The 22,845-nt window shown below is 64.1% G+C and overlaps 5 protein-coding genes across 6 annotated transcripts; 2 read left to right on the plus strand and 3 right to left on the minus strand.

Moving 5' to 3' along the window:
- Nucleotides 1–1,736: 1,736 nt before the first annotated feature.
- GFER (growth factor, augmenter of liver regeneration) lies at nt 1,737–4,272 on the minus strand. The gene is made up of 3 exons (XM_080830401.1): nt 3,989–4,272; nt 3,467–3,663; nt 1,737–2,589 (listed from the first exon to the last, which is right to left on the minus strand). Exons 1-3 carry the CDS (start codon nt 4,253–4,255, stop codon nt 2,427–2,429), a joined length of 627 nt encoding a protein of 208 aa, XP_080686527.1. The 5' UTR covers nt 4,256–4,272; the 3' UTR covers nt 1,737–2,426.
- Nucleotides 4,273–5,737: 1,465 nt separating this feature from the next.
- On the plus strand, nt 5,738–9,251 carry NOXO1 (NADPH oxidase organizer 1). 2 transcript variants are annotated; one of them, XM_080830545.1, is made up of 8 exons: nt 5,738–7,075; nt 7,184–7,264; nt 7,449–7,524; nt 7,637–7,814; nt 7,954–8,135; nt 8,231–8,335; nt 8,600–8,717; nt 8,816–9,251. In XM_080830545.1, exons 1-8 carry the CDS (start codon nt 6,650–6,652, stop codon nt 9,126–9,128), a joined length of 1,479 nt encoding a protein of 492 aa, XP_080686671.1. In that variant the 5' UTR covers nt 5,738–6,649; the 3' UTR covers nt 9,129–9,251. The 2 variants fall into 2 exon arrangements, with proteins under 2 accessions (XP_080686671.1, XP_080686670.1); XM_080830544.1 differs by lacking the exon at nt 8,231–8,335 and having other exon boundaries at nt 6,389–7,075; nt 8,816–9,250.
- Nucleotides 9,252–9,341: 90 nt separating this feature from the next.
- On the minus strand, nt 9,342–15,738 carry TBL3 (transducin beta like 3). The gene is made up of 22 exons (XM_080830572.1): nt 15,631–15,738; nt 14,244–14,295; nt 14,067–14,162; nt 13,933–13,980; nt 13,656–13,797; nt 13,478–13,562; nt 13,223–13,393; nt 13,049–13,124; nt 12,884–12,977; nt 12,615–12,796; nt 12,378–12,519; nt 12,213–12,271; nt 12,027–12,130; nt 11,160–11,307; nt 10,838–11,068; nt 10,692–10,762; nt 10,461–10,617; nt 10,333–10,391; nt 9,987–10,090; nt 9,821–9,892; nt 9,579–9,737; nt 9,342–9,496 (listed from the first exon to the last, which is right to left on the minus strand). Exons 1-22 carry the CDS (start codon nt 15,669–15,671, stop codon nt 9,375–9,377), a joined length of 2,415 nt encoding a protein of 804 aa, XP_080686698.1. The 5' UTR covers nt 15,672–15,738; the 3' UTR covers nt 9,342–9,374.
- Nucleotides 15,739–16,765: 1,027 nt separating this feature from the next.
- Nucleotides 16,766–18,530, minus strand: RNF151 (ring finger protein 151; the record flags this gene model as incomplete). Its single annotated transcript, XM_080830865.1, is given in 4 exon segments — nt 16,766–16,811; nt 16,813–17,267; nt 17,884–17,980; nt 18,295–18,530. Coding segments are annotated over 4 exon segments (834 nt in total).
- Nucleotides 18,531–20,742: 2,212 nt separating this feature from the next.
- On the plus strand, nt 20,743–22,818 carry RPS2 (ribosomal protein S2). Its single transcript, XM_080829806.1, has 8 exons — nt 20,743–20,757; nt 20,929–21,108; nt 21,188–21,277; nt 21,508–21,615; nt 21,869–22,042; nt 22,126–22,285; nt 22,505–22,596; nt 22,699–22,818. Exons 2-8 carry the CDS (start codon nt 20,932–20,934, stop codon nt 22,777–22,779), a joined length of 882 nt encoding a protein of 293 aa, XP_080685932.1. The 5' UTR covers nt 20,743–20,757; nt 20,929–20,931; the 3' UTR covers nt 22,780–22,818.
- Nucleotides 22,819–22,845: the final 27 nt, after the last annotated feature.

Consider the following 22,845-nt stretch of genomic DNA (forward strand, 5'->3'; position numbering starts at 1 on the left):
GGGCTCTTCGGCAGCTCCCGCAGCCCAAGCTTGACAGGGTCCCTCCCTCATGCTCCTTCCTGGCCGGCCTGGCAGGGTCCCGGATGACTGTCCAGGGCATTGCAAGAAACATCTGCCTTTGCTGAGCATTTACAGTGCCAGGCCCTTCACAGGCCCCATGGACGACGGTAGGAACTGATTACCCCTGTCTTCGTACGGCACATGGACCACTGGCTGAGTTCTTCCAGCACATCAGGAAGCCGCTGGCCATGCCGTTCCTGTGGACGGAAGGGGACGCTGGGCTCGCCCCTTGTGGGTCCCACCCAGGGCAGTTGTGGCCAGAAGTGTCACCCACCAGTCTCACTACCGGTCCCCGACACCGTGCATCCTGTCCGTCACTGCGTCTGGCAGTTCAGCTCCCGATCTGTCTTGACCAGCGGCCACTTCCCCCTTCCGTCCCAGGGCGATTCAGACATGCCCACCCTCCTGGAAATGCTTCTGGATGTCACCCCCTCCTTATGTCCCTGTTTCACCAGCCCCTTCTCACCACCCTTTTAGGGTTCTCTCCTCTTGTAACCCTGTGAGCCCCTGTAATCTCTGAACCTTGGGAGCCCAGGGCATGATCCTGCGGCTTTTCTCCTCCCTCTCTGCCCCGTGCCTCCGTGAGAGTCCTGACAGCTTGAGCCAGAAGCTCCCCTTGGACTACAGTCCCACTTGTCTTAGCCCGGGTTGGGGTGAAACCTCCAGGAAGCCAGAGTTAGGGCAAAAGGGAAGTGAGGCAGGACAGGAGAGCACCTCCAGGTGCTGCATTCCTGAGCCAACGGCTTCCCTGGAGAAGCTGGCTGGTTCTCCGACTAGCAGGTGACGTGGGAGAGGCCAGAAGAGAGCCGTGTGTTGGGAACAGTCCCTCGAGGGGAGGAGAGAAGAGCGCTTTCTGTTGGCTGCTTCCTGCCTCGTTTCTTTGCCTCGCTGTCCTCTCTGGGAAGGCGCTGCTGAAGCCAGGCCCCCCGTGGTGCCCGCTGGGCGAAGGTGCGGAAGAAGCCGTGCCGAAGGGACTAAGACACCACAGGGAGAGAGAGGACCCATGCATGATGACCGCAGGGATGGACACACCGTTGCTGGGCCGTGCGGGCTGGCAGCCAAGCCTGAGGGCGTGTGGCCGGGCAGACCTGGCAAGGGCCAAAAGCTACACACCAGTCACCCCATGCCAGCTCTGCCTACAGTGTTCTCCAGAGCACGGACACTGGGAACAACTTCATCCTCCCAGCTGCTAGGCCCCGAACCCCCCGGTCAACTCTGGCTCCTTTCTCTCGGCCTGTCGATCTGCTCTGACCCGTCCTGGGCAAGCTTCCCGCTCAGCTGCCACAGGGGTGCCTGCCCTCCCTTGCTCCCACCCATACCTGCCTCATCCTAGCTCAGCAGCCAGAGGAACCTTCCAGAAGTCATCTTGCCATTCCTCGGCTCCAAATCCTCCAAGACCTTCCAGTCCCAGGAGGTGGGTGTTAAAACAGAGTCCTTGCCGGGGACGTGAAGACTTCCTGCCATCTGACCTCCCTCACCTCTGACCCTCCCTCCGCTCCAGCACTGGGCTTCCTTCCTGTTCCTGGGGCTGCCCAGGTGCTCCCGCCCTGGGACCCTGCCCTCCTCCTCCGGAGCAGAACCTGGATGGAAGGAAGCAGCTGAGCGGAGCAGCAGGGGCAGGCCCTGTCTGTCGCCACAAGTCCCAGCACAAAACACACCAAAGCCAGGCCCTTAGTCACTTCTCTACCATTTTATTTTGGTCTCAAGCTCTGAGAACGGTGGCCCCGCGAAGCCTCTTGACAGGCCTGGTACAGGTATACGTGCTGGACAGGAAGCAGGCAGCAGTGCCGGTGGGACCGTCGGGGAAGCCACCCTGCCTGTGCTCGCTTTGCAGGCACTGACCCGGGAGGAGAGCTCAGCCCCCAGGCCTCCCTTCTGAGCCGCAGAAAGCACAGAGCCCACGGAGCTGCGGGCACCGCCGCTGTCCCTTGCTACAGGGTAAGGAGACAACGGCCTAGCCCTCAAGGAGCAGGACAGGGAGCCTGGGCAGGCCCGTCACCTTCCTGTGCGGGGAAGTGCGCACCAGGATGTGGGGTGAGCAGGAGGCCGCATCCCAAATGGAAGGCGCAGCCCCGGCTGTTCCTGCCTCCTTCATCCGCAGCCCCACGGGCCTTGGCTGAGGAGGAGCCTTGGGGTATCCTTGAGGACACTTGGGAGCCTTGAGGACACCTTGGGGTGTCCGCAGCAGGCACCCCTGCTTTTCCTCCAAGCCTAAGAGGGAAGGGCCCCCTGACCAGTGTCTGGGGACCATCCAACTGACACACGACCGGCTCTGGCTCTGATGCACTTTAATGAGTGCCCTGTCCCCCTCTGGCCAGGCTGCCCGGAGGCCCGGGCTGCTGTCCCACAGCTCTGCCGGCCACCACCTAGTCGCAGGAGCCGTCCTTCCAGCCATCGCGCCAGCGCTCATCCACCTGTGAGCAGTCGAAGTCGGGCTTGCCCAGCTTGCGGTTCACCTCGTTGTGCAGGCGGCACAGCCACTGGCTGAAGCGGGCCCGAGTGCGTGTGTCTGGCTGGTTCCTGCATATCCTGCGGGGAGGGGAGGCAGGTGGAAGGCGGGACAGGCAGCGGTCCCACCGCCCCGGCCCCACCGGCTCTGTGCCTGCTCCATCCGGGCAGGAGAGCTGGGGCGTTGCTGTCAGCTACACCCAGGAGGGCCCTTGTGCTCTGAGACACAGACACACGCAGCCCTGCAACCGCCCCACACTGGCACGCTCTTAGGCCTGCTCAACCCTTACCTGGGGAGCTCGGCCCCAAACCTGACGAGGACTCAAAGCAAGGCATTAAGACACCAATGATGCAACTTTACAACCTCGTAACAATCAGGAAGCCTCACCCCAGCATCCCTGGCCCCGGGCAGTGTGTAAGGGGTGGGGCCACACAAAGGCCTAACAGAAAACCTGTTTCTAGCACCTGGGGCCCTGGGGCCCTGGGGCCTCCGCCCAGGGAGAGAGCTGTTCTAACTGCCCTGGCCCCCACATTCAGCGCAGAAACACTTAGAGGTGCCAAACAACAGCTCTTGGGCTCCCCAGTGAGGAAAAGGCAGCTCCTGAAAGCAAAACCAGTGAGTTCTCAAGGCCTTAAAATCGGCAGTCCTGCTCCCGACATCAGGCAAGGTGGGCTCATTAACCTGCCCGAGCCTCCCGGAGGACTAAGCAAGGGGCTCTGTAAGTGAGGCCGGGCTGGGAGCCTCTGGAGCAGCAGCCCCATGCAGCTTGGCCCTTAGGGGAAAGGAGACCGCTGGGTTGATCCAGTGCCCACTGCTGGTGGTCCGTGCTGGGGCTACTCTGCCACCACTGCACCTGCTTCTCCAGGCTCCCCTTTATGACATCAGGGGGGTGGGGGCGGGGGGCCCGGGCCCCAGGGGCACTGCTCTGCGGCCTCCGGATGATGCAGACACACTTACCTCTTCCTAATATCTTCAGCACACTCCTCACACGGATAAAACTTGGAAAATAAATGTATGAACTGGGCCATGTCTCGCTGCTGTTCTGGGGTGGGCAGATCAGGGTAGTAGGCAGCCAGGGTGTGGAGGACAGCCCAGCTGTGCCGGCCCAGTTCCTCGCGATCCTGAGGACAGTCTTCCCTAAACTTGCTGTCCCGCTGCGGAAGGAGGCCGACCAAGGGTCAGTTCGTCGCCCTCGAGGAAGCCCGCAGAGCTCCCGTTTTCCCCCGCCCCAGCCAGAGGCCCCCTGACTCGAGACAGCCCTGCGGCCGCCGATCCGCCACACGCGTGGCTGAAACCCTCAAGGCCGGGCCTCCCTTGGGGGCAAGGTTTAGGGACAGCCCCTTGGGGGGAGGGCACAAGTCTGTGAGGCAGAGGGCCCGCGGGACGGCTCGGCGGGGGCCTCGGGAGGTGGGCGCGGACGCCTGAGAACAAGGCGTGGCGGCCGGGACCAGGGGAGGTGGCCGCCCCGGGCATCTGCACCTTCTGCTGCGTCCGCATCCACGTCTTGAAGTCCACGCAGGCCCGGCAGGGCCGCCTCCGGGAGGTGTCCTCGGCGACCTGAGCGTCGGAGGCCGGCGCCGGGGCTGGGGCTGGGGTCGGGGCCGAGGCGGCCGCGTCTCTCCGCCCCGCGCCCCGGCCGCGCGCGTCCGTCACGAGGTCGTCCATCACCTCCGAGCGCGCGCCGCCGGGCAGGAAGGAGAAGAGACTCCCGCCGCTGAAGCGGCCCCGCTCGCCGGGCGCCGCCATGTTGCCCGCGCAATGCCTGCCGGGCCAGCTCGGCCTCCAGATGGGCCTCCAAGTCGGTCTCCAGGCCAGCGCGCGCGCCGCCGCCAGGGCGCGGCCACAGGAGCCGGCCGCGCGCGCCGCGGCCCCGGGCACGGGCGCGGAGGCGGTGCTCGAGCTGGGGGCGGGGGCCGGGGCCGGGGCGGGGTCCGGCGGAGGGGTGGGGCTCTGGCCCGCGGCGCGCGCCCGAGAGGCCGCAGAGCCGGAGGCCGGGGTCCCGGCCGGCGCGGGCGCGGGCGCGGAGTCAGAAACCCGGGTGCCGGCCGCGCCCCTGGGCCTCGAGCCGCGTCCCGAGCCTGACTTGCGTCGTCCGTGGCGGCGCTCCCGCTTCCTCCAGTAGAAGAGCAGCGTGTTGTGGAAACCGCGCCGCGGCCGCGCCGTGGACTCAGCCTGCGGCCGAGGCGAAGACCGTGTTCCGGCCCGTGACGCCCCCATCGCTCCGCTCTGACCGCCCCGCGGGCCCGCGGCCAGGCTCTGTGCCCTCAGCTGGGGCGCGCCCCGAGGCCGGCCGCGCGGCGCCCTGGCAACGCGGGGTGGCGCGGTGAGCGCACAGAGTGCCGCGCGCGTTAGGGCCTGGGTCCCGCGGGTCCGTCCGGGCGACCGGCGCCGTGGCAACGGGCGCCGTCGGGTCTCTGGGCTCCTGAGGGCACCGCGTAGCCTGGATCCTATAGCCTGCCTGGAGGGGTTGATAGCCATGTCGCGAGTGGCCGCAGCTTCTATACGTACACTGACTCACCCTGCAAATATTTGCGTAGCGTCTAATCGGTTCCAAGCACCGGTCCAGGCGCTGGCCAGGGCGGGGCGCAAGATCGGTCCTGGACCTCCTCCCTGGGCTCATTATCCAGTGGTCGAGACGGAAAAAGCAAAAAACAAAACAAAAAAGTGGCACACTAACGAATATTCCGTGACAAATGGGTGGGGCCCATGAACAGGCATGGTAAATCTAGGAGGTCTCCTTGAGGAGGTGACACTTAGGCAGAGGCCTAGAGGAAGAATAATCAGCTGAGGGAGGTCAGTCAAGGCCAAGGTTGGAGGGGGGCATGGGCAGAAAGGCCAGTGGGAGGGGACCTGGGGAAGGTGCTGAGAGATCCAAAGGTGGGCAGGAGCACAGGGAGGGCCTTGTCAGCAGGAATGGGAACTGGGAATTTAAGGACCATGGGGGAGGACAATTTGGGGCAGGGCTACCCCAAGCGGATCCCCTTTGTGTTTTGCAAAGACTCCCCTGGAGGGTGGATTTCATAGGAGCTAGTGAGGAGCACGGGGTGTGGGTGTGGGTCGTCCAAGGGATAGATGAGCCTGGGGTCTATGGAGAGAGAATGGAAAGGAACCAGGGTTGCTGGGGTGTGAAGCAGGGGCTTTTGGCTGGGGCAGAGAGGGGGCCTCAGCACCCTTCTAGAGATTTCTGGCCATGAATAAACAGGCCCTCTCCCAGCTTTTTCTCCTTATCAAGGGGAGAAGTGTCTGCCCCCCCCCGCCCCCTGCCAGGCCAGCTGGGACCTCAGCATGGCCCCCACTGAGGTTGGGAGAGCGTGACAACTGGGCTGAAGGCAGTCTGCAATTGAGGCCGGTGCCAGCAGGTGTTCATTGTCTGGGCCAAGACCAGGAAAGGTTTGAGAGCGCTGGTAGGACAGGTGCACAAAGGCCCTTTGTCAAGGCTAGGGTGATTTCTGGGAGGGATGCCCTAAAGGCTAACCCCTCCCTGGACAGCTTGGGGTAGGACTCCCAACCTAGAGCTGGTGGTCCCAACAGCAGATAGAGCCAATGTATACCGGGGTTGAATGGAGGTCTGGAAGATTTCGCTATAAGGAAGCAGCCCCCGTCTGGGGATTCTAGGGCCCAAGCCATCTTCACCCCAGTTAGTGGGGGAATGGTGGCTCCTGCTCTCGGAGGCTGTGTTTGCAGTAAATTGTGATAAAATCATGAATTCAGAGGCAGCTCTCAAAACAGTCCTAGTCACACCGCCGTCCCCGGCCAAGGGCCAGGCACTGCAGAGAGGGATCCTCTTTGTCCTGCCCCAAGTCTTCCCACCACAGGGGAACTTCTGGGGTGAGCCTGCAAGGTCCACCCCTCCCCAACACATCCAGAAAAAGTGACGTTAATTATCCATTTAATACAAATTTCCTCTCCTGTGACTTGGAAACATTAAGAGATCTTTCCTGCAATGTGAGTATTAAGCCAAACAAAGTACATAAAGGTTTCAGCACTGGGTCCTTGGTTCCTGATGACAACAGCAATCAGCTTCCCAGGTGAGTTCAAAGACAGAACCGTGGGGCACGCCCTGGAGGAGGCTCCACTAGTCCCAGCACCCCAGCGGGTGTGGGAGAGCAGGGAGGGGTTCGCCAGGCCCGCAGCGCTTTGATGGCTCTGCTTACGTCCTCCTCGCACAGGCCAGACTCATGCCTGAGGGACTCAGCTGCAGTCCCCACCCTCTACTGTCTCTCTGCCCCACCCTGCCCCCACACACCTCTCAAGCCGTGTTCCTGTCTCTCAGATCTGCTTCGGGCAGTGAGGAAGCTGGGAAAGATCCAGGGGCAGGGCAGTGATACAAGGACCTGGCAGGTCTGGGGCGTACCTGGGGAATTCCAATCAGTCTTCCGGGTGCTCAAGAGCTCCCTTCCTCCCCCCCCCCCACCCCAGTGTGAGTCAGGACACAGTGGGACCCTAGGCCACACCTTGCCAGCTCCAGAAGCCCAGGACTGTGACCAGTGCAACACAGCAATGGCCAGCCCCCGGTACCCGGTGTCCGTGTGTGCAGCGGCCCTAGTCCAGACAGCGCGGCATCAGGTATGATGGGGGCGGGGGGGGTGGTGTGTGTCCCTGCCACCCCCAAGGAAGAAGGAAGGATTTCCTGGCCCAGACCCTCCAAGGTGCCCCCAACCTTTGTCCCAACAGACATTTGCCTTCTCTGTGTGCTGGTCGGACGACAGCGACACCTTCGTGCGCAGGAGCTGGGATGAGTTCAAGAAGCTCCATGTGAGTGAGCCGGAGGTGAACCCCATTGCCCCAGCGGCCTGACCCCCCAATGGCCCCCGGCTGGGTGTTTGGTCCTTGCGCCCGAGAGGGCGTCCAGCTCCTGCGACCCCCGGCCTGGCAAGGAACCCTCACCCTCCCAAGGGAACAGGTGGACTCTGAGACCGATTCGCTGGTTCTCCCTTAGAAGAGCCTCAAGGAGACCTTCCCAGTAGAGGCGGGCCTACTGCGGAGATCCGACCGCGTCCTCCCCAAGCTTCCCGGTGAGGCGGTTAGCGAGGCCGGCAGGGATCCCGGGAGGGGCAGGGGCGCCAGCGACCTGGTGGAGGGAACCTTGGGGCGGGGTCCCACAGTCCCTTCCCGTCGTGCCCGCAGACGCATCGCTGTTGGTGCGCGGGGGGCGCACAGGCCGCGGTCTGGCTCGCCTGCGGCTGCTGGAGACCTATTCCCGGGCGCTGCTGACTGTGGCGGCGCGCGTGTCCCGGAGCCCAGCGCTCAGCGACTTCTTTGCACCGCAACCCCTGGACCTGGAGCCCGCGCTGCCAGCCGGCAGGTGCCTCACTCATCCCCAACTCCCTGCCTGCAAAAGCACTTGGAGGATGGGGGAGGGGGGAAGGCTGGGCGGCTTGGGGAGGGGCAGCAGGCCTCACCACACTTCCTACCCGCCCCTCGCTGCGCGCTACCCTTCCCAGTCTGGTGATCCTGCCAGCTCCCGAAGAGCCCCTAGGCCGCCCGACGGACACCCTGGCCATCCGTGGCCTGGAGGCTCAGAGCCTGCGCTGCCTGCAGCCCTTCAGCACCCAGGACGCACAAGGCTGCCCCTTCCATGCACAGGCCCAGGAGGTCCTAGACGTGCTGCTGCGGCACCCCTCAGGTGGGGCTGGGCAGGACGGAGAGAGCTCGCCCTCTGCCCCCAGGACTGGAGCGGGCTTGGGGAGGTCTGAGCCTCCGTGCACCTCTTGCGCACAGGCTGGTGGCTGGTGGCCAACGAAGACCAGCAAACCGCGTGGTTTCCTGCTCCGTACCTGGAGGAAGCAGCCCCAGGCCCAGAACAGCAGCCCTTAGGGAGCAGTGGTGATTACCCATCCCCCAACATCAAGCCAGCCACTACCACTGGGCAGCCTGTGGCAAAGCTGGGCCACAGGGAACAGCTGAGCGAGTGCTGGAGATGGGGACAGTGTACTTGGTCCCCAGACTGAGTGGGAGCCCCAGTGGGTTTGAGTGGCCCCCATCATCAGGGGGATGCCTGAAAAGTGGTGACTCCATGGGGGGAGATGGGACAAGTCAGGGCCCTGGTCCCTGACGCCCCACAGCGACCCCCAAATACCCACTCCGCAGGGTCTCAGTTCTGCGCTTCCCAAGCCTATGAGAGCAGCCACGCAGATGAACTCTCCGTGCCTGCCGGGGCACGCGTGCGCGTGCTGGAAATGTCGGATCGCGGCTGGTGGCTCTGCAGGTGCGGGGGCGCGGGGGTGGGGGTGGCGGTTGGGCGGGGCCCAGGGTGGGGGGGGTAGGATCCAGCGCGAGCTAAACCTCGCCCCCCCCCCCCCGCAGGTTCGGCGGGCGCTGCGGTCTCCTCCCCGCTGTGCTGCTGCGACCGGAGGGGCTGGGCGCGCTCCTGAGTGGGTCAGGGCTCCACCGCAAGGAGGACAATGAGAAGGCCAGGGTGGGAGATCCCCAACGCCCCCCTGAGACCCCCCAAGGCACAACGCTCCCCCCTACGGTGCCCGCCCGCCCTCCGCTCAGCGCCATTCGGAGCCGCTGCTGCACCATCACCCGCAGGGCGCTGGCACGGAAGGACCCTCTCCAGGGCGTGTGGAGCTGCGCTGAGGGCAGGCCCAAAGCTCCAGACCCCGGGGATGACTGACGCTGGCCAGGCTACGGCCACCACGGCTGTGGGAGGAGCATCTGGGGGTGGGACCTCTGACTGGCGGGGCCAGGAAACCACCCTCCCCCATGTCCCGAGTAAAGCTCTTCCCACCGAGGCACAAGCCGGTGTCTGTGCTGCGGGGCAGGGCCTGCTGGGTCTTGGCAGGGCCGGGGCCGGGGGCTGGGGTGAGACACAGTCCACACACAGGGAGTCGGGATAGAGTAGCACTCCCTTCTGCTTGTTTCAGAGAGCTGAGGGGGCCGCAGAGGGGGCCGCGGGGAGGCTGGGCAGCTTCATGTTGTGCCACAGGAAGTCCAGAAAGGCGGCCGCCTGCAGCGTCCGGCTGAGCCGCTGAAAATGCCGCTCTAGGGGAGGACACAGGGGCATCAGTGGCTCCGTGCGGGCTGGCCGGCTGCTCCCGCCCTGCCCCGGGCCTGGCCCACGTACCGGTGTAGGGCAGCAGGGCCTCCAGGGAGGACTGCACGCCCGGGTAGGCCAGGAGCTCTTCCGGGGGCTCGTGCCGCAGCAGCACGCCCAGCACGGCCTGCGCGTCGTGGCAGTGCCTCGAGTTGGTGTTCCACGTGACACAGAAGCGCAGCAAGGCCTCTGTGGGGATGAGGACAGTTGGACCTGCCCGCTGGCTGCCCTGCCCCAGCCGGCCACCGCCCCGCCCCCCACCCGCCCCAGACCTTTCTGATCTCGCCGCAGCCGCAGCACCGTGGCTCCCAGCTTCTCGCAGGCCTCAGGGTCCCTTCGGATGGCTGGGGGGTGGGGAGATGGGAACCGAGCCTCAGGGAAGGGCACGAGATGGACCCAAGCCCCTCCCCCTGCCCCAGAGCCCGAGGCAGCACTGACCCTGGATGACAGTGAGCACAGTGTGGGGCCGGTCCAGGGAGATGGCCAAGCCCAGCGCCCGCAGGTACCGCTTCTCATGGAGCAGGTTGTCCAGTTCCTGCTGCCTGGTGGGGGGAGGAGGGAGGACAGGGTCACTGGGGGACCTGGTGGGGACTGAAGGCAGAGCCATCAAGGGGCTGGCTCAGGAGTCCGCAGCCTGGCCCGAAGCATCCGCTGGTGCGGAGCTGTGATGCGCTCCGAGCCTCAGTTTCTCCATGCCACAAAGCAGGGGTGACACCCGTATGCCCCCCCCAGCGTGGACGTGTGGCATCACGCGAGGGGACCGGACGGGGACCCCCACGCTTACTTGACCACCTCCTCCTCCCGCCGGGCCTGCTCCTCGGCCTGCTCCACCTCGGTCACATCCTGCGGTCACAGCAAGGTCAGAAGGGCACCCTGACGCGGCCAGTCCCCACGGCCCCCAAGCATCCATACCTTCCAGAGGATGACGCAGGAGTCACTAGCGCCGGTGAGGGCGCGATCGTCCAGCCGGCTGCAGTGCAGCCCCCAGACCTTGTCCTCGTGGGCGTCCAGGGTCTTCACACACTCGTTGTTTTTGATGGTCCAGAGCTTCAGGAGACCGTCGGAGCCGCTGGGTTTGGGATCGGGAGGGGTTCAGAGCCGGGGCCTGGAGCTCATCCCTACCTGCATCCCCAGCCCACTCACCTGGACAGCAGCTGGGTGCCACGGCTTACAAAGGCCACCTTCAGCACCGAAGCGTCATGCCCCTCGAATGTCTGCAGGGTGGGGAGAGGAGAACGTGAGACAACGCCAGGCAGTGGGGTGGGCCGGGGCCGGGGGGAGGCGCCTACCTTGAGGCAGCTGAAGTCCTGCAGTGCCCAGAGCTTGACGGTGCCGTCAGCTGAGGCTGTGGCCAGCACCTGGTCCATGGGTGAGAACTGGACACACCAGAGGCCGCGCCGGTGGCCTGAGAAGATGCCCAGCAGCTGGCACTGTGGCAAAGCCCAGAGCTTGGCTGTGCGGTCCTGTGAGCCTGTGGCCAACAGCTTGTCGTTGGGGGCAATAGCCACGCTGTTGATGTCCTGGTGATGGGAGCAGGTGGCAGCTCAGACCCCCATCCCAGCAAGGGCCTGGCCCTGCCCTGGCCCTGTCCCTGCCCCAGTGTGCCATCACCTTGTCATGGCAGCGCTGTGTGGCCTGGGCCTGGAGAAGGACAGGACCGCCGTCTGGGGCTGCGCCCTTGGACAGCAGGGCTTCAGGGACGGGCCACACCTTCACAGTGCAGTCCTGGCTCCCCGTCACCAGGAAGGTCTCCTTCAGCCTGAGGCCAGAAGTGGGGGAGGGGAGACACCCGCTGAGCCCTGGCCAGCCCTGTCTGCCAGCGTATCACAGCTTGGGCCTGCAGGACCACAGTCCCGGCCAGAGGGACCGTTCCGGATGCACACAGCCCGTCACCCCACGCCCCTCTGGGACCACTTGCCTACTGGAGCCCCCACCGCCCACCCTTGGTCCACCATACCTGGTGACTTGGTCACACGACCCCAACACCAACCCCCACCCTGGCAAGGAACGTGTCTTCTACCCAAGCCTTGTTCAGTGTCATTGCTTCTACTCTGGAGCCTCCCCCCACCTTTTTTTTTTAAGTTTTTATTTATTTGAGGTAGAATGTGAGAAAGCACGAGCAGTGGGGAAGGGCAGAGGGAGAGAAAGAAAGAGGCTCTCCTCTGAACAAGAAGCCTGACGCAGGGCTCGATCCCCGGATGCTGGGGTCACACCTAAGCCAAAGGCAGACACTTAACCAACCAAGCCACCCATGCACCCCGAGCCTCTCCCCTTTTATTCACCCAGCCCCAAAACCACCTCTGAGGAGCTCTGACCTCCAAGAGCAGCTGGGGGTCCCCAGCATTCAGTTACACATCCCTATCCTGGAGCCTCAAAGACCACGGCCGAAGCCTCCCCATCCACATCTCCCCGAGCTGGAACCCCATTAGCGGGGTCTGGGCCTCTGTAACACCACAGAGCCCAGCCCTGACCACTTACCTGGAGCAGCAGAGGGCACCCACGCTGTGTGTGTGCCCGGAGCCCTGAGCCACACGGGTCACCTTGCCAGCCTTGTTCATCCTCCACAGACAGATACTCTGATCCTGGGAATCAAAGGGGTGAGGACAGAGGCCGGGCTGGGCTTCCCCCATGGGGACCCATACCTCCACGCTTCAGATGCCCCACCTTGGCACAGCTGGCAAAGAGCCGCCCCTTCCGAAACACGTCCAGGGCCAAGACAATGTCTGGGAGAAAGTATGGAGAAAAAGGTCATCGGTTACAGTAAAGGAGGGCGTCCCAGCCCAGGATGCAGCGCCGGGGGCATGAGCATGAGGGCAGGAGCTCCCTGACCTGTGTGGCCGTGGAGAATCTGGCAGGCCATTGTCTGCAGCTCAAACACTTTCAGGCTGGGGCTGTTGGAGGCCACGACAATGTGGGAGTCCTCAGGCCCAAGAAACCGGACATCCAGCACCTCCTCGCTGTAGCCGGCAAACTGGGCGGGCGGGGGCCGGAGGGACACCAGTCAGAGCCCGCTTGAGTGGCGGGCCGGCACCCCCGGGCTTTGGGCTGAGCAGGGGCAGCGCTCACCTGTTTCTGCAGCTGTAGGGAGCGCGCCTCGTAGAGCAGGAGGTTGTGGTCGGCAGTGACGGCGAGGAGCAGGCCGGCAGAGCGGGCCAGAGCGCAGCGGGTCAGCTCCTGCCGGGGGCCTGGCGGCTGCTGTTGCACGTACACACACTGCCCAGAGGCTGCCTCCCACACACGCAGCAGGCCTGTGTGGGGGGATGTGGGTTGCTGGCATTCAAGTCCACGGACCGCCCCCCAGCCCCTGCCGCCCACCCTGGCCTGGGCACACACACCTTGGTCTCCGGCTGTCAGGAAGTGCAGGCCCTTGGACTTTATACCCAGCTCTGGTGCTGGCTCCTCCGGTAGCAGCACCGCGGCCTCCACGCTCTGAGGATAAGCCGGTTAGAGGCAGCCGCACCCCCCTCCCCTCGACTGGCCGGGCCCCCTGGCATCCCCACCTCAAACACTGGCACGGTCCTCGTGGCCTGGTGGCTCCGCAGGTCCCAGACGACACAGATCTTGTCGCGGCCTGAGCTGGGGGTGGAGGTGGGGGGGGGACACAGCCACCTCAGTCCCCAGTCCCAGCTGCGGCCCTCCCCTTCCCGCCGAGGCCTGAGCAGCTGGCCGCTGACCTCAGCATGGTGTGGCCATCCGCGCTAAAGGTCAGGGAGGTGACGGCACTGTAGTGGGCAGTCATCACGGCCAGACACGACTGGTCCTGCAGCGACCACGCGCGGATGGCGGCGTCCGCAGCTGAGGAGAAGAGCAGCAGGCGTGCGGGGTCCGGGTGGAAGGCCACTAAGCTGCAGGCGGGGGGCGGGGGCCGCGGGTGAGTTGGGGGACCCCGACCGTAAGGCCCCATCCTCCCTCTGCTGTCCTCTACTCACTGGACGACCCCTGGTGAGCCCCGAAAGTGGTGTGTCCCGTAGTGCCGCACGACGTCCCAGACACGCACTGCCCCATCACAACCGCCTGCGGGAACGTGTCTGAAGTGAAGGGGCTGCTGTGCCTGAATGCCCCGACTGTGTGCCCTCCGGGGGCCCAGCCACCCCGCCAGGGGCCTACCTGTGGCTAGCAGTGTGGAAGTGGGGTCAAAGGCCAAGGTGGCCACAGGGGCTGTGTGTACTGCCTTCCACAGGCGGGTGACGCTGCCCTCTCGCCAGGCCCACTGAGCCAGCAGCAGTGCCCGGCTGGCTGTGACCAGCACCTAGAGAGCGATGCAGTTCAGCCGGGAGAGGAGAGGTTGGGAGAGGCTGGGAGAGGAGAGGCGTGTCCTCAAGGGCCCAAATTTGCTTGAGAAGTACCGAAGCCGGACTCCTACCCCTGCCCCTGCCCCATATACCTCATTGTCAGGGCTGAGATCAAAGGCAGTGATGTCCTCCTGGTCCTCCTAGAGGCAAGAGTCAGCACACAGAGCGCCATGAGAACAGGCTTCCCTCCACACTAGCCCATTGCCCTGGCTCTTCCCACCCTCACCTGCTCCAGGCTCTGCAGGACGGCCCCCGAGGCCACGTCCAAGATGTTGACTCTGGTACCGCAAATGCAGAAGAGATGCTGCCCAGTCTGGTCCAGCTGGTGACAGAAGGGTCTCAGATAAGCAACTCTCGGCAGCCCCTGCCCACCCCACCACTCTGCCCCTCCCAGGGCCAGTACCTGCACCTTCCCGCCCTTGTAGAACGGCTCGATCTTGCGCTCGACGGCATAGCTAGAGAGAGAACAGCGTTCGAGAGTGAGGCACCCACCCCTTGGCCCCCAGTGCCCAGCTCTGGGCTGGGTGCTCTCCCAGAGCTCAACCCAAGAGGCCCCTGCCCTTGAGGAGTTCCCAGGCAGAGGCTGGGATGCAGGGGGTTGGAGGGGTTGGAGGTGGCTCTTCTCACTCTTCTCTGTCAGCAGCACCGAGGTGGGTGTCACAGAGGACCCTAGACCCAGAGCTGGCCGTGATTCACAGCAGGTTCTCAGGCCGTACAGGCGAGGAGGCGGGTTTTCCCAGAGGCCCCGCAGCAGAGTACTCCAGACCTCGGGGGCCCCCTGCTGGCGGTGGGAGGCCAGCCTGGGGGACCAGCGGAGGATACCAGCCCGGAGCATCACCCTCCCCAACCCTAGCTCCTTCCTCCCACTCCCCAAGCAGCACTCCTGTCTGCAGCCTCACGCTGCTGCCTCCGCCCTCCCCTCTCGGCGGCCTCCACGCTGGTCCAGGCCACCGCACGGTCATCCGGACAGCTGCTCCGGCCTCATCGCCAGGCCCCCATCCACCGCCGCAAACCCTGCTGCCAGGAAGGCCTTTGCAAACATAACTGTGTACGTCACTACCCTGCCTTAAAACCCTCCCCTCTCCTTACGTGCTTCTAAGACCCTCACTTGGAGGAGCCCAGGCTCCTGTCACACAGGCTGTCCCCCGTCTGTGGCGTGGGTCTCTCTTCCCCGATTTCTCCGGCGCCTGGCTCACTCCACTGGGAGGCTTCGCTGCCCGCATGAAATGGAGGCCCCAGCCGCGGAGCCCAGACGCGCTCTTGACCCCAAGCCTTCCCTTTGGCAGTGCTCATCGCTCCCACTGATGGGGATGAGCTGCTTAGCGCGCTTACGCCATCAGACCGAGCTCCGCGCGGAGGAGTCCATCCCGTCCCGGGCCCCGCGCACTAAGATGTTCCCCCAGCGTCCCTGGGTTACTGAATCAGCCCCGGATTCGGGGCCTCCAGGGCCACAGCGGACGCCCATCGCCTGCGCTCTCTTCCGGCTCCGTGTTGGCGGGGACAGGAGGTGAGAGCCCCGCGCAGCCTGCCCCGGGGCCCAATACCTGAGGCTCGGGGAGACCCGCTGGGGTCCAGGACCAGCCCGCCCCTTCCTCCTTTAGTTTCTCACCCACAAGCCCCGATCGGCTCCTACGCAAGCAACACGACTCCCGCGGGCCAGTTCGTACACCGCCCTCAGGCTCTCCCCAGGCCCGAACGGGCGCCGGTCCGGGACAGGCACACCTGCCCCTCGGGCGGCGAACCCCGCTCCCTCCCTGGGCGGCACCCGCAGCCGCAGCGCCCCGGCTCACTTGGCCTTGAAGCGGCCCACTCCCGCCACGGGTTCCGCCATGTCGCCGCCGCCACCGCCGCCGCCGCCGCCACCGCGTGAGGGAAACACGGGCGCCACTCCTCCCTGCCGGCGCGCCGCAGACGGCGTCACCGGCCACGACCCCTGTGACGTCACCAGCGGCGCGCTCGGCGCCATCTTTGGTGTGGGCAGCCCCTGCTGCGTCCGGAAGCGGAATCTGGTCGAGGCGTTTCTGGCTTGGCGGAACGGGCGTAGAGCCGCAGAGGGGCGGCTGAATGCAGGGCCCGGGGGTTGCCCGCTGTTGGTTTTTTTAGTGAAGTTTTTAAAAAGGAGTCGTTGGAAATGTTTACTGAAGTCATCCCGAGGCTCTCGGCCCTCGGCATTCTGGGATTTGGGTACAAGGCCGTCAGGTGCTCCTGGTCGGCTGCGATAGATACGGAGGGTAAATGAATAAATCGGGTAACTTCAGAGCCTCTCAGATATTTACTGATCACGTTCTACATGCAAAGCGCTGTTCTAGACATTTGGGAGGCCCCGGGGAAGCAGGTGCTAGAGGAGAGAGGGCTGGGCGAGGTGGGGCAAGGAGTCGTCCGGAGCGTGGGGCGATTCGTGCTGTGGAAAGAGCAGATCTCGGCAACGGGACGGGGCGGCGTGCGGGGGATGCGCTTTTAAGTGGGGCGGTGGCGAAGGTAAGGTGTCGTCTGAGTAGAGCGGGGGCCCCTGTGGCTGCTTGGGGGGACAGTGCTTGTGGCTACAGGGTTCCGGAGACCATACGGGCAGGAGATCAGAGATGATGGCGTTTCCCTGGGAGGCGTGGGCTCCTCCTAGGGGTTGAGGGCTTTGAGCGGTTGGCGTGACCGGGGAGTTGGTTGGCAGACTGGTAGAGTCCCACGAAGGAGACTGGGAGGGGAGCAGGGAAAACCTCCGCGAGGAAGAGGCATGTGAGGGAAAGGAAAGCAGGCAAACGGAGAGCGAGGAGAAGAGCCTTCCGGACAGGAGCGGCCCAGGGAGAAAGGCCGGTGCCCCCGCGTGGTGAAGGCAGTAGTACCTGGAAGGGGGCCGGGTGGCACATGGGGTAAAGCTGTGAGGCCGGCAAGCACAGAGGCGGCGGGGCGGGCCAGGCCTGGGCTCTGCGTTTATTTCCCCCTCAATTTACACGGAACCGTGGCCCTGGGCCCCCCACACCTCGGCCCCAATGCTGCCCTCTGGGGTGGCCTCGGCCTCCCCTTGCGGGGCTCCCATGAGCAGCGCGTCGTCCTCCTCCAGGAAGTCCCCGAGCTGGGCCAGCTGCCTGCGGATGAGATTGGTGGTGCGGTGCACTTTGCGCATGCGCCGCAGCAGGCCCAGCACCAGGATCCGGCTGCGCTCCTGACGCTGGTTCCAGGCGTCGCGCAGCTCCCGGTAGCAGTTGTGGTGTGCACGCTCCGCGGGGCCCAGGGTGGCCCCACAGCCCAGTGGGCACTGCTGCTGGGCCCCACGTTGGCAGTGCTGCCGGTGCTCAGCCAGAGCCCCACGTGGCACCCGTGCCGTGCAGCCCTCGTTGGGGCAGGCCATCGGCTCGAAAGGGCATGAGTCCTGGTGCCCCCTTCGATGGGCCAGGGGGCACGTCACCAAGCAGCCTGCTTCCGCGTTCTTGCACTGAGGGTGAGGGAGAGCACCATGTGAGCCACACCAGGTGGGACACGGCCACCCAGCACTGGAGTAGCCTGCTCTACAAAGAACCCCCCCCCCCCATCTATGACTTTCCTGACCGGGGAGCCCACCAAGCTCTCCTGGCATCAGTGATGTGGAGGGGGAAATAGTTGGGCAAATGTTTGGAGGTGGGAAGAATCTAGACCTCTGAGAGCAGGTGCACAGGGCTGAAGGCTTGAGGGACGGGGGTGTACGTGGCGGGGCTGACCTTGCTGTTGCACAGAAGCCAAGTTTGTTTGTTTTTGAAAGCTCAGTTTCCTCATCTATAAAAATTAGGGGGCTGGGGCGATGGCCAGCAGAGAGGACACTTCATCCTCTAAAAATCTTGTATAATCCCCATTTTACAGCTGAGACCCTAAGGGCTCAAAAAGGTTAGGTAACTTGCTCAACGTCACGCAGCAAGTAAGTGGTAGAGATGGGACCCACACAGGCAGGACTGATGACCTGGAGGCAGCAATCGGCGCTGCTAGACCAGAAACCCTGGGTTCTGAGGACAGGCTTCTCCTTACCCCCTCCCCTGTCGGGAGCGAGAAGGGTGCTGGGCGCGGGTGCTTCAGGCTACCTTGACTTCCAGGCGGCCAATTGTCCTGCGGAGTTTGTTTACATGGACCATCTTTTTCCATTTCACCTCTTTCCTGCAGCATGGACAGGTCTTCTGTCTAGGAGGCAGGAAGGGGTGGTGAAGAGTGTTGGGAATGGGAAGGGACCAAGAGGCAGCAACACGCCTTCCCAGGTGGTCCCTTCTCCTGAGCTGGAAGAGGCCTGAGGGCTTCATGGGGACTCAGCTCTGAGGCCACGGGCTGTAAGTGCCACAGGGTGCGGGGACACACGTACTTTAGCGTCCTAGATTTGGGAGCTGATTCTTATGCCCACAGTGACATAATGCTTGGCCCACCCTCCTCTCTGTTCTGGGTCACAGGAATGGACACAGCCCTGCCCTTGTCCTCCCAGCCTCTTGGGTGCCCACTAGCACCTGGCTAGCCACTGGAGGATGCATTTCTTGCAGAAGATGTGGCTGCATGGCAACCTCACCGGCCTCTTGAGGACCCCATGGCACACAGAGCACAGGAAGTTGCAGTCGGGAGGACTGGCGAAGAGGTTGAGATCATAGCCGCCACTCTGCAAAGGCCAGGCCAAAATCAGGGACTTCCTGAACCAGGATCCAGCCACACACCCAGAGGGAAACCCCAGGATGGGGAGGTGGGCCATGAGAGCCCCAAGTGGAGTGGTGGGTCAGCACCCACTTTGGGGGGCAGCTGTGAGGGTCAAGACCAAGACCACCAGTCCCCAACTGGAGAAGCTGCCCTTGGCCTGGAGTTAGACCTGGCCAGAGCCCTCACAAAGTCTGCTTTCCTTGTCTTGTTTGGGAGCCTGTAACCCACTGTTCACCCTTGCTCAGAGTGAGGAATGGGGTCCAGCTCTGGGGAGGTCTCGAATTAGGAACACATTTAAGGGCCAGAGGCAAAAGGGACCCAGTCTCACCATGATCTGTGTCCGGACGGCAGCTCCACTGACCCCCCAGGGCTCAGGAGCCTCCACTTCACAGCAGGAGTGGGCCGACCTCACAGTGGCATTGTCCAGCTCAGGCCAATCACAGCCCTGAGTCAGGGCCCAATGGGATCCTGTACCACATGGCCTTTGCTCGGAGTCGAGGGATTAGGTAGTCTGGACCTGGGGCAGGTCCCTGAAGCCGGTCCTGGGAGTGGCTGTCAGCTGATCCCCAAGCAGCACTGGGCTGGGAACCACACTTCTGATGACTCTTTCCCCAAAGCTGAGGCTTTGGCGGGAATGTAGGAATTGTTCCTTTCTCCCTTCTCGAGGAGTGCTGTCCAGGCCAGATCTCCCAAGAGCGCAGGGACTTTTGACATTGACCCACCATCAGGTCTCTTAGGATCGAAGACTCATGGAACTACCTGCAGAGTACAGATCAGGAAGATCTGGACCAGAGACCCATGTAACCTGTGGTGCCACCTTGGTGGGGAGCCTAGTCTGTGAGAAAGCCTTCCAGAACAGATAGACTCTGACCACGTGGGCAGGCCTTTGAGAAGACACCGGGAAATCAGTCTCCACCTGGGAAACCAGCATGTTCCCCATTTGAAGCACATAACAGGGAACTAACTGCTCGTTTAGTAGCCCTGAGTACAGAGCTCACCAAATCCTATCCCAGACCCTGCCTCCTCCTGAGAGCCGTAAGGGGCCAACACAAGCCCATGACCTGGGAATCGTACACTCTCATTCTTGTATCAACTTGCAAAAGAAAACCCAGTTATTTCACCGGCAAAGGCGTGTTTATTTGGGAGTAATCGCGCTCAGAACGTGCAAGCTACGGCGAAACCACAAGCAAGCCCCCAACAGACAAAGCAAAGGAACTTTATTTTATTGAGAAAGAAGGCTGGGAGGGATCTTTTCACGGACCGAAGTCCACTGGAGAATTCAGGGTGACGCCTGAGCTGCGGGAGTAACCCCCATGTCCTCCCCTACCGGGGCCTGTAACTGATAGTGAGCCCCCGTCTAGCCTCCCGACTCCCCCTGGGGATGTTTCCCTTCATTGTCACACTCGCCAGTGGGTTGGTGGCCCAGCCCACTCCCCGCAAGCTCACAGGTGTTTCGCTACTATGGAAGCGATGCGGTGTGTGGGACACAGCGGGGCTTCAGGTCTGGCCCTGCCACCCACGGAGCGCCACGCAGGAGTCAGTGCAACCCCTGGGGCCCAAGTTGCACCCCTCCGTGGCATCCGACGCGGAATGGGCCGGCCGGCAAGAGCACGTGTCGCAGGGGGTCTCCCCTCCGCTGCACACCTTGCTCCCCGCGCCCACAGATGCAGCTCCAGGCGGACGGGTGGGGGGCGCCCACACGTGCACAACTCAGACCGACAGCTGTGCTGGGCGTGGGCAGCAGGGCCCCCCTCCCCGCGGTCCTGGCGGCGTGGGCCTCACGGTCCGGGCATCGGCGTCCTGCGGGCAGAACACGGGGTCAGCGGTCGGAGGCCAGAACGCACGCGGGCGGGGGACGGCGGGGCGCGTGTCGGGGCCTGGGTTTCACCGGCCCACACGGACGAACGGGCGGTGAGCTGAGGCCCCCGGTGGCTCTGGGCGCCGAATCTCACCCGCGGCCACGGCCAAAGCCGCGGGTGATTTTCAACCAGCGCCGACGTCCCGGCTACCACCCAGGGTCGCGCGGGCAGGGGGCGCGGGGCGCGGACCTACCTTGCGGCGCCAGGCAGCCGGGCGGCAGCGGCGCACACGTTCGGGCCCGCGAGGCCGCAAATGCGCAGGCGCTCGCCGAGCGGGCGGGGGAAGCCGGGAGCGTGCGGCCTCCGCTCCCATAAGCCCGTCGCGGACGCGCGCCTGGGGCGGGGCCGCCGAGATCTCGCGGCACTTGGCGTGGTATAAAGACTGGCTCCGCGCGGAGTCGCTCTTCCTCTCCGAGAGAACACGTGAGTGTGCCTTAGGCCGCGGCGGGCGCTGCGGGGCCCGGTGCGGGGGATCCGCGGCCGTCCGGCGGGGCTCGGTCCGGCGCGCTGGCGCTTCTGGGCGGGAGCCGTGGCCCCGGCAGGCCGCATGTGCCGGGGCCTCGCTGACCGGTCCACTCTCGTTGTTCCTTTCAGCAAATGGCGGATGACGCCGGTGCTGCGGGAGGGCCCGGAGGGCCCGGGGGCCCTGGAATGGGAGGCCGCGGAGGTTTCCGCGGAGGCTTCGGCAGCGGCATCCGGGGCCGGGGCCGTGGCCGGGGTCGGGGCCGGGGCCGAGGCCGCGGAGCTCGCGGGGGCAAGGCCGAGGACAAGGAGGTAGGTGGGGCCCTCGCGGGAGACGGGCCCGGGGCGGCGCCGATCGGGGCACCGTGGTCACCGAGGCCTCGTTCCGCAGTGGATCCCCGTCACCAAGCTGGGCCGTCTGGTCAAGGACATGAAGATCAAGTCCCTGGAGGAGATCTATCTCTTCTCCTTGCCCATCAAGGTAAGGCGGGGTCCTTAGCCCCGGTCCGGGGATGGCGTCTGGGCCTGGGCGCAGCCGGTGTGCGTGCGCGGGCGTCTTTTGTCTGCCGGGGGTGTTCCGCGGAGCCGAAATGGGGACGGCTGGAAAACGGGCGCCGGGATGCGGGTGGAGGTTCCCCCCGGGGGAGCGTCACAGGGGGCTCCTGGGCTGTGTGCAGTAAGCGCCTGCGTGGCCGCGTCCTCGCCCCGCAGGAGTCTGAGATCATCGACTTCTTCCTGGGAGCCTCCCTCAAGGACGAGGTCTTGAAGATCATGCCTGTGCAAAAGCAGACGCGTGCTGGCCAGCGGACCAGGTTCAAGGTACCCCAGCCCCCTTGGGCGTTCTGAGCTGCGTGTGCACGGGGCTCGGTGGGACTCTCTCAGCTCTGCACGGTCACACTTGATACCACGCGTGTGGCTTTCGTAATCGGGAGAGAGAGGAAGGATCTCCTCGGGACCTCTGAGTGGCCTCACAGTGGCCACCCTTTCCTCGAGGGGTGCCACAGATCCCAGGTGGTGGCCCATGGTGGCCGTGCTGGCCAGTGGCCCACCAGCCACCTCAGGCTCTTCACAGGCATTTGTCGCCATCGGAGATTATAATGGACACGTCGGTCTGGGTGTCAAGTGCTCCAAGGAGGTAGCCACTGCCATCCGCGGGGCCATCATTCTGGCCAAGCTTTCCATCGTCCCTGTGCGGCGAGGCTACTGGGGGAACAAGATTGGCAAGCCCCACACTGTCCCGTGCAAGGTAGGCTTGGGGGGCAGTGAGCGACAGGGCCTGCGGTGGTGCAGACTGCCCGTAGGTCATCTCCTGATCCCTCCATCCTCCAGGTGACTGGCCGCTGTGGCTCTGTGCTGGTGCGTCTCATCCCCGCCCCCAGAGGCACTGGCATTGTCTCGGCCCCTGTGCCCAAGAAACTGCTGATGATGGCCGGTATCGACGACTGCTACACCTCGGCCAGGGGCTGCACTGCCACCCTGGGGAACTTTGGTAGGTGGTCTTCACGGGGGCTGTGGCCTCTCTCAGCTCCGCTTAATCATACTCCGTGTGTGCTTGGCGTACTTCCAGAGAGAGAGAGGAAGGCCCTCCTAATGCACGGCAGACTGGCCCCAAGTGGCCTCTCTGTTCCTGGGAGCGCGACATCTTCTGTCCGTACTTGGGGTGTTGTGTCCGTGAATCTGCCAACGTTCTCCTGTTTCTCTGTTCTAGCCAAGGCTACTTTCGATGCCATCTCTAAGACCTACAGCTATCTCACCCCTGACCTCTGGAAGGAGACTGTGTTCACCAAGTCTCCCTATCAGGTACTGCCTGCCCAGCCACCTCGTTAGCCACCTCGTTAGCCGCCACGAGTACACAGGGTGCTGGGCTGTGGCTATAGCTAAAGCCTTGTCTCTCTTCTGTAGGAGTTCACAGACCATCTTGTGAAGACCCACACCAGAGTCTCTGTGCAGAGAACCCAGGCTCCAGCTGTGGCTACCACATAGTTTTATACAAGCAAAATAAAGTGAACTAAAGCTTGTTAACAGTGTTTTGTTTATTTCGTTTATGAG

This window comes from Martes martes, assembly GCF_963455335.1.
Source record: "Martes martes genome assembly, chromosome: 18".
In the NCBI taxonomy this organism is placed as follows: Eukaryota; Metazoa; Chordata; class Mammalia; order Carnivora; family Mustelidae; genus Martes; species Martes martes.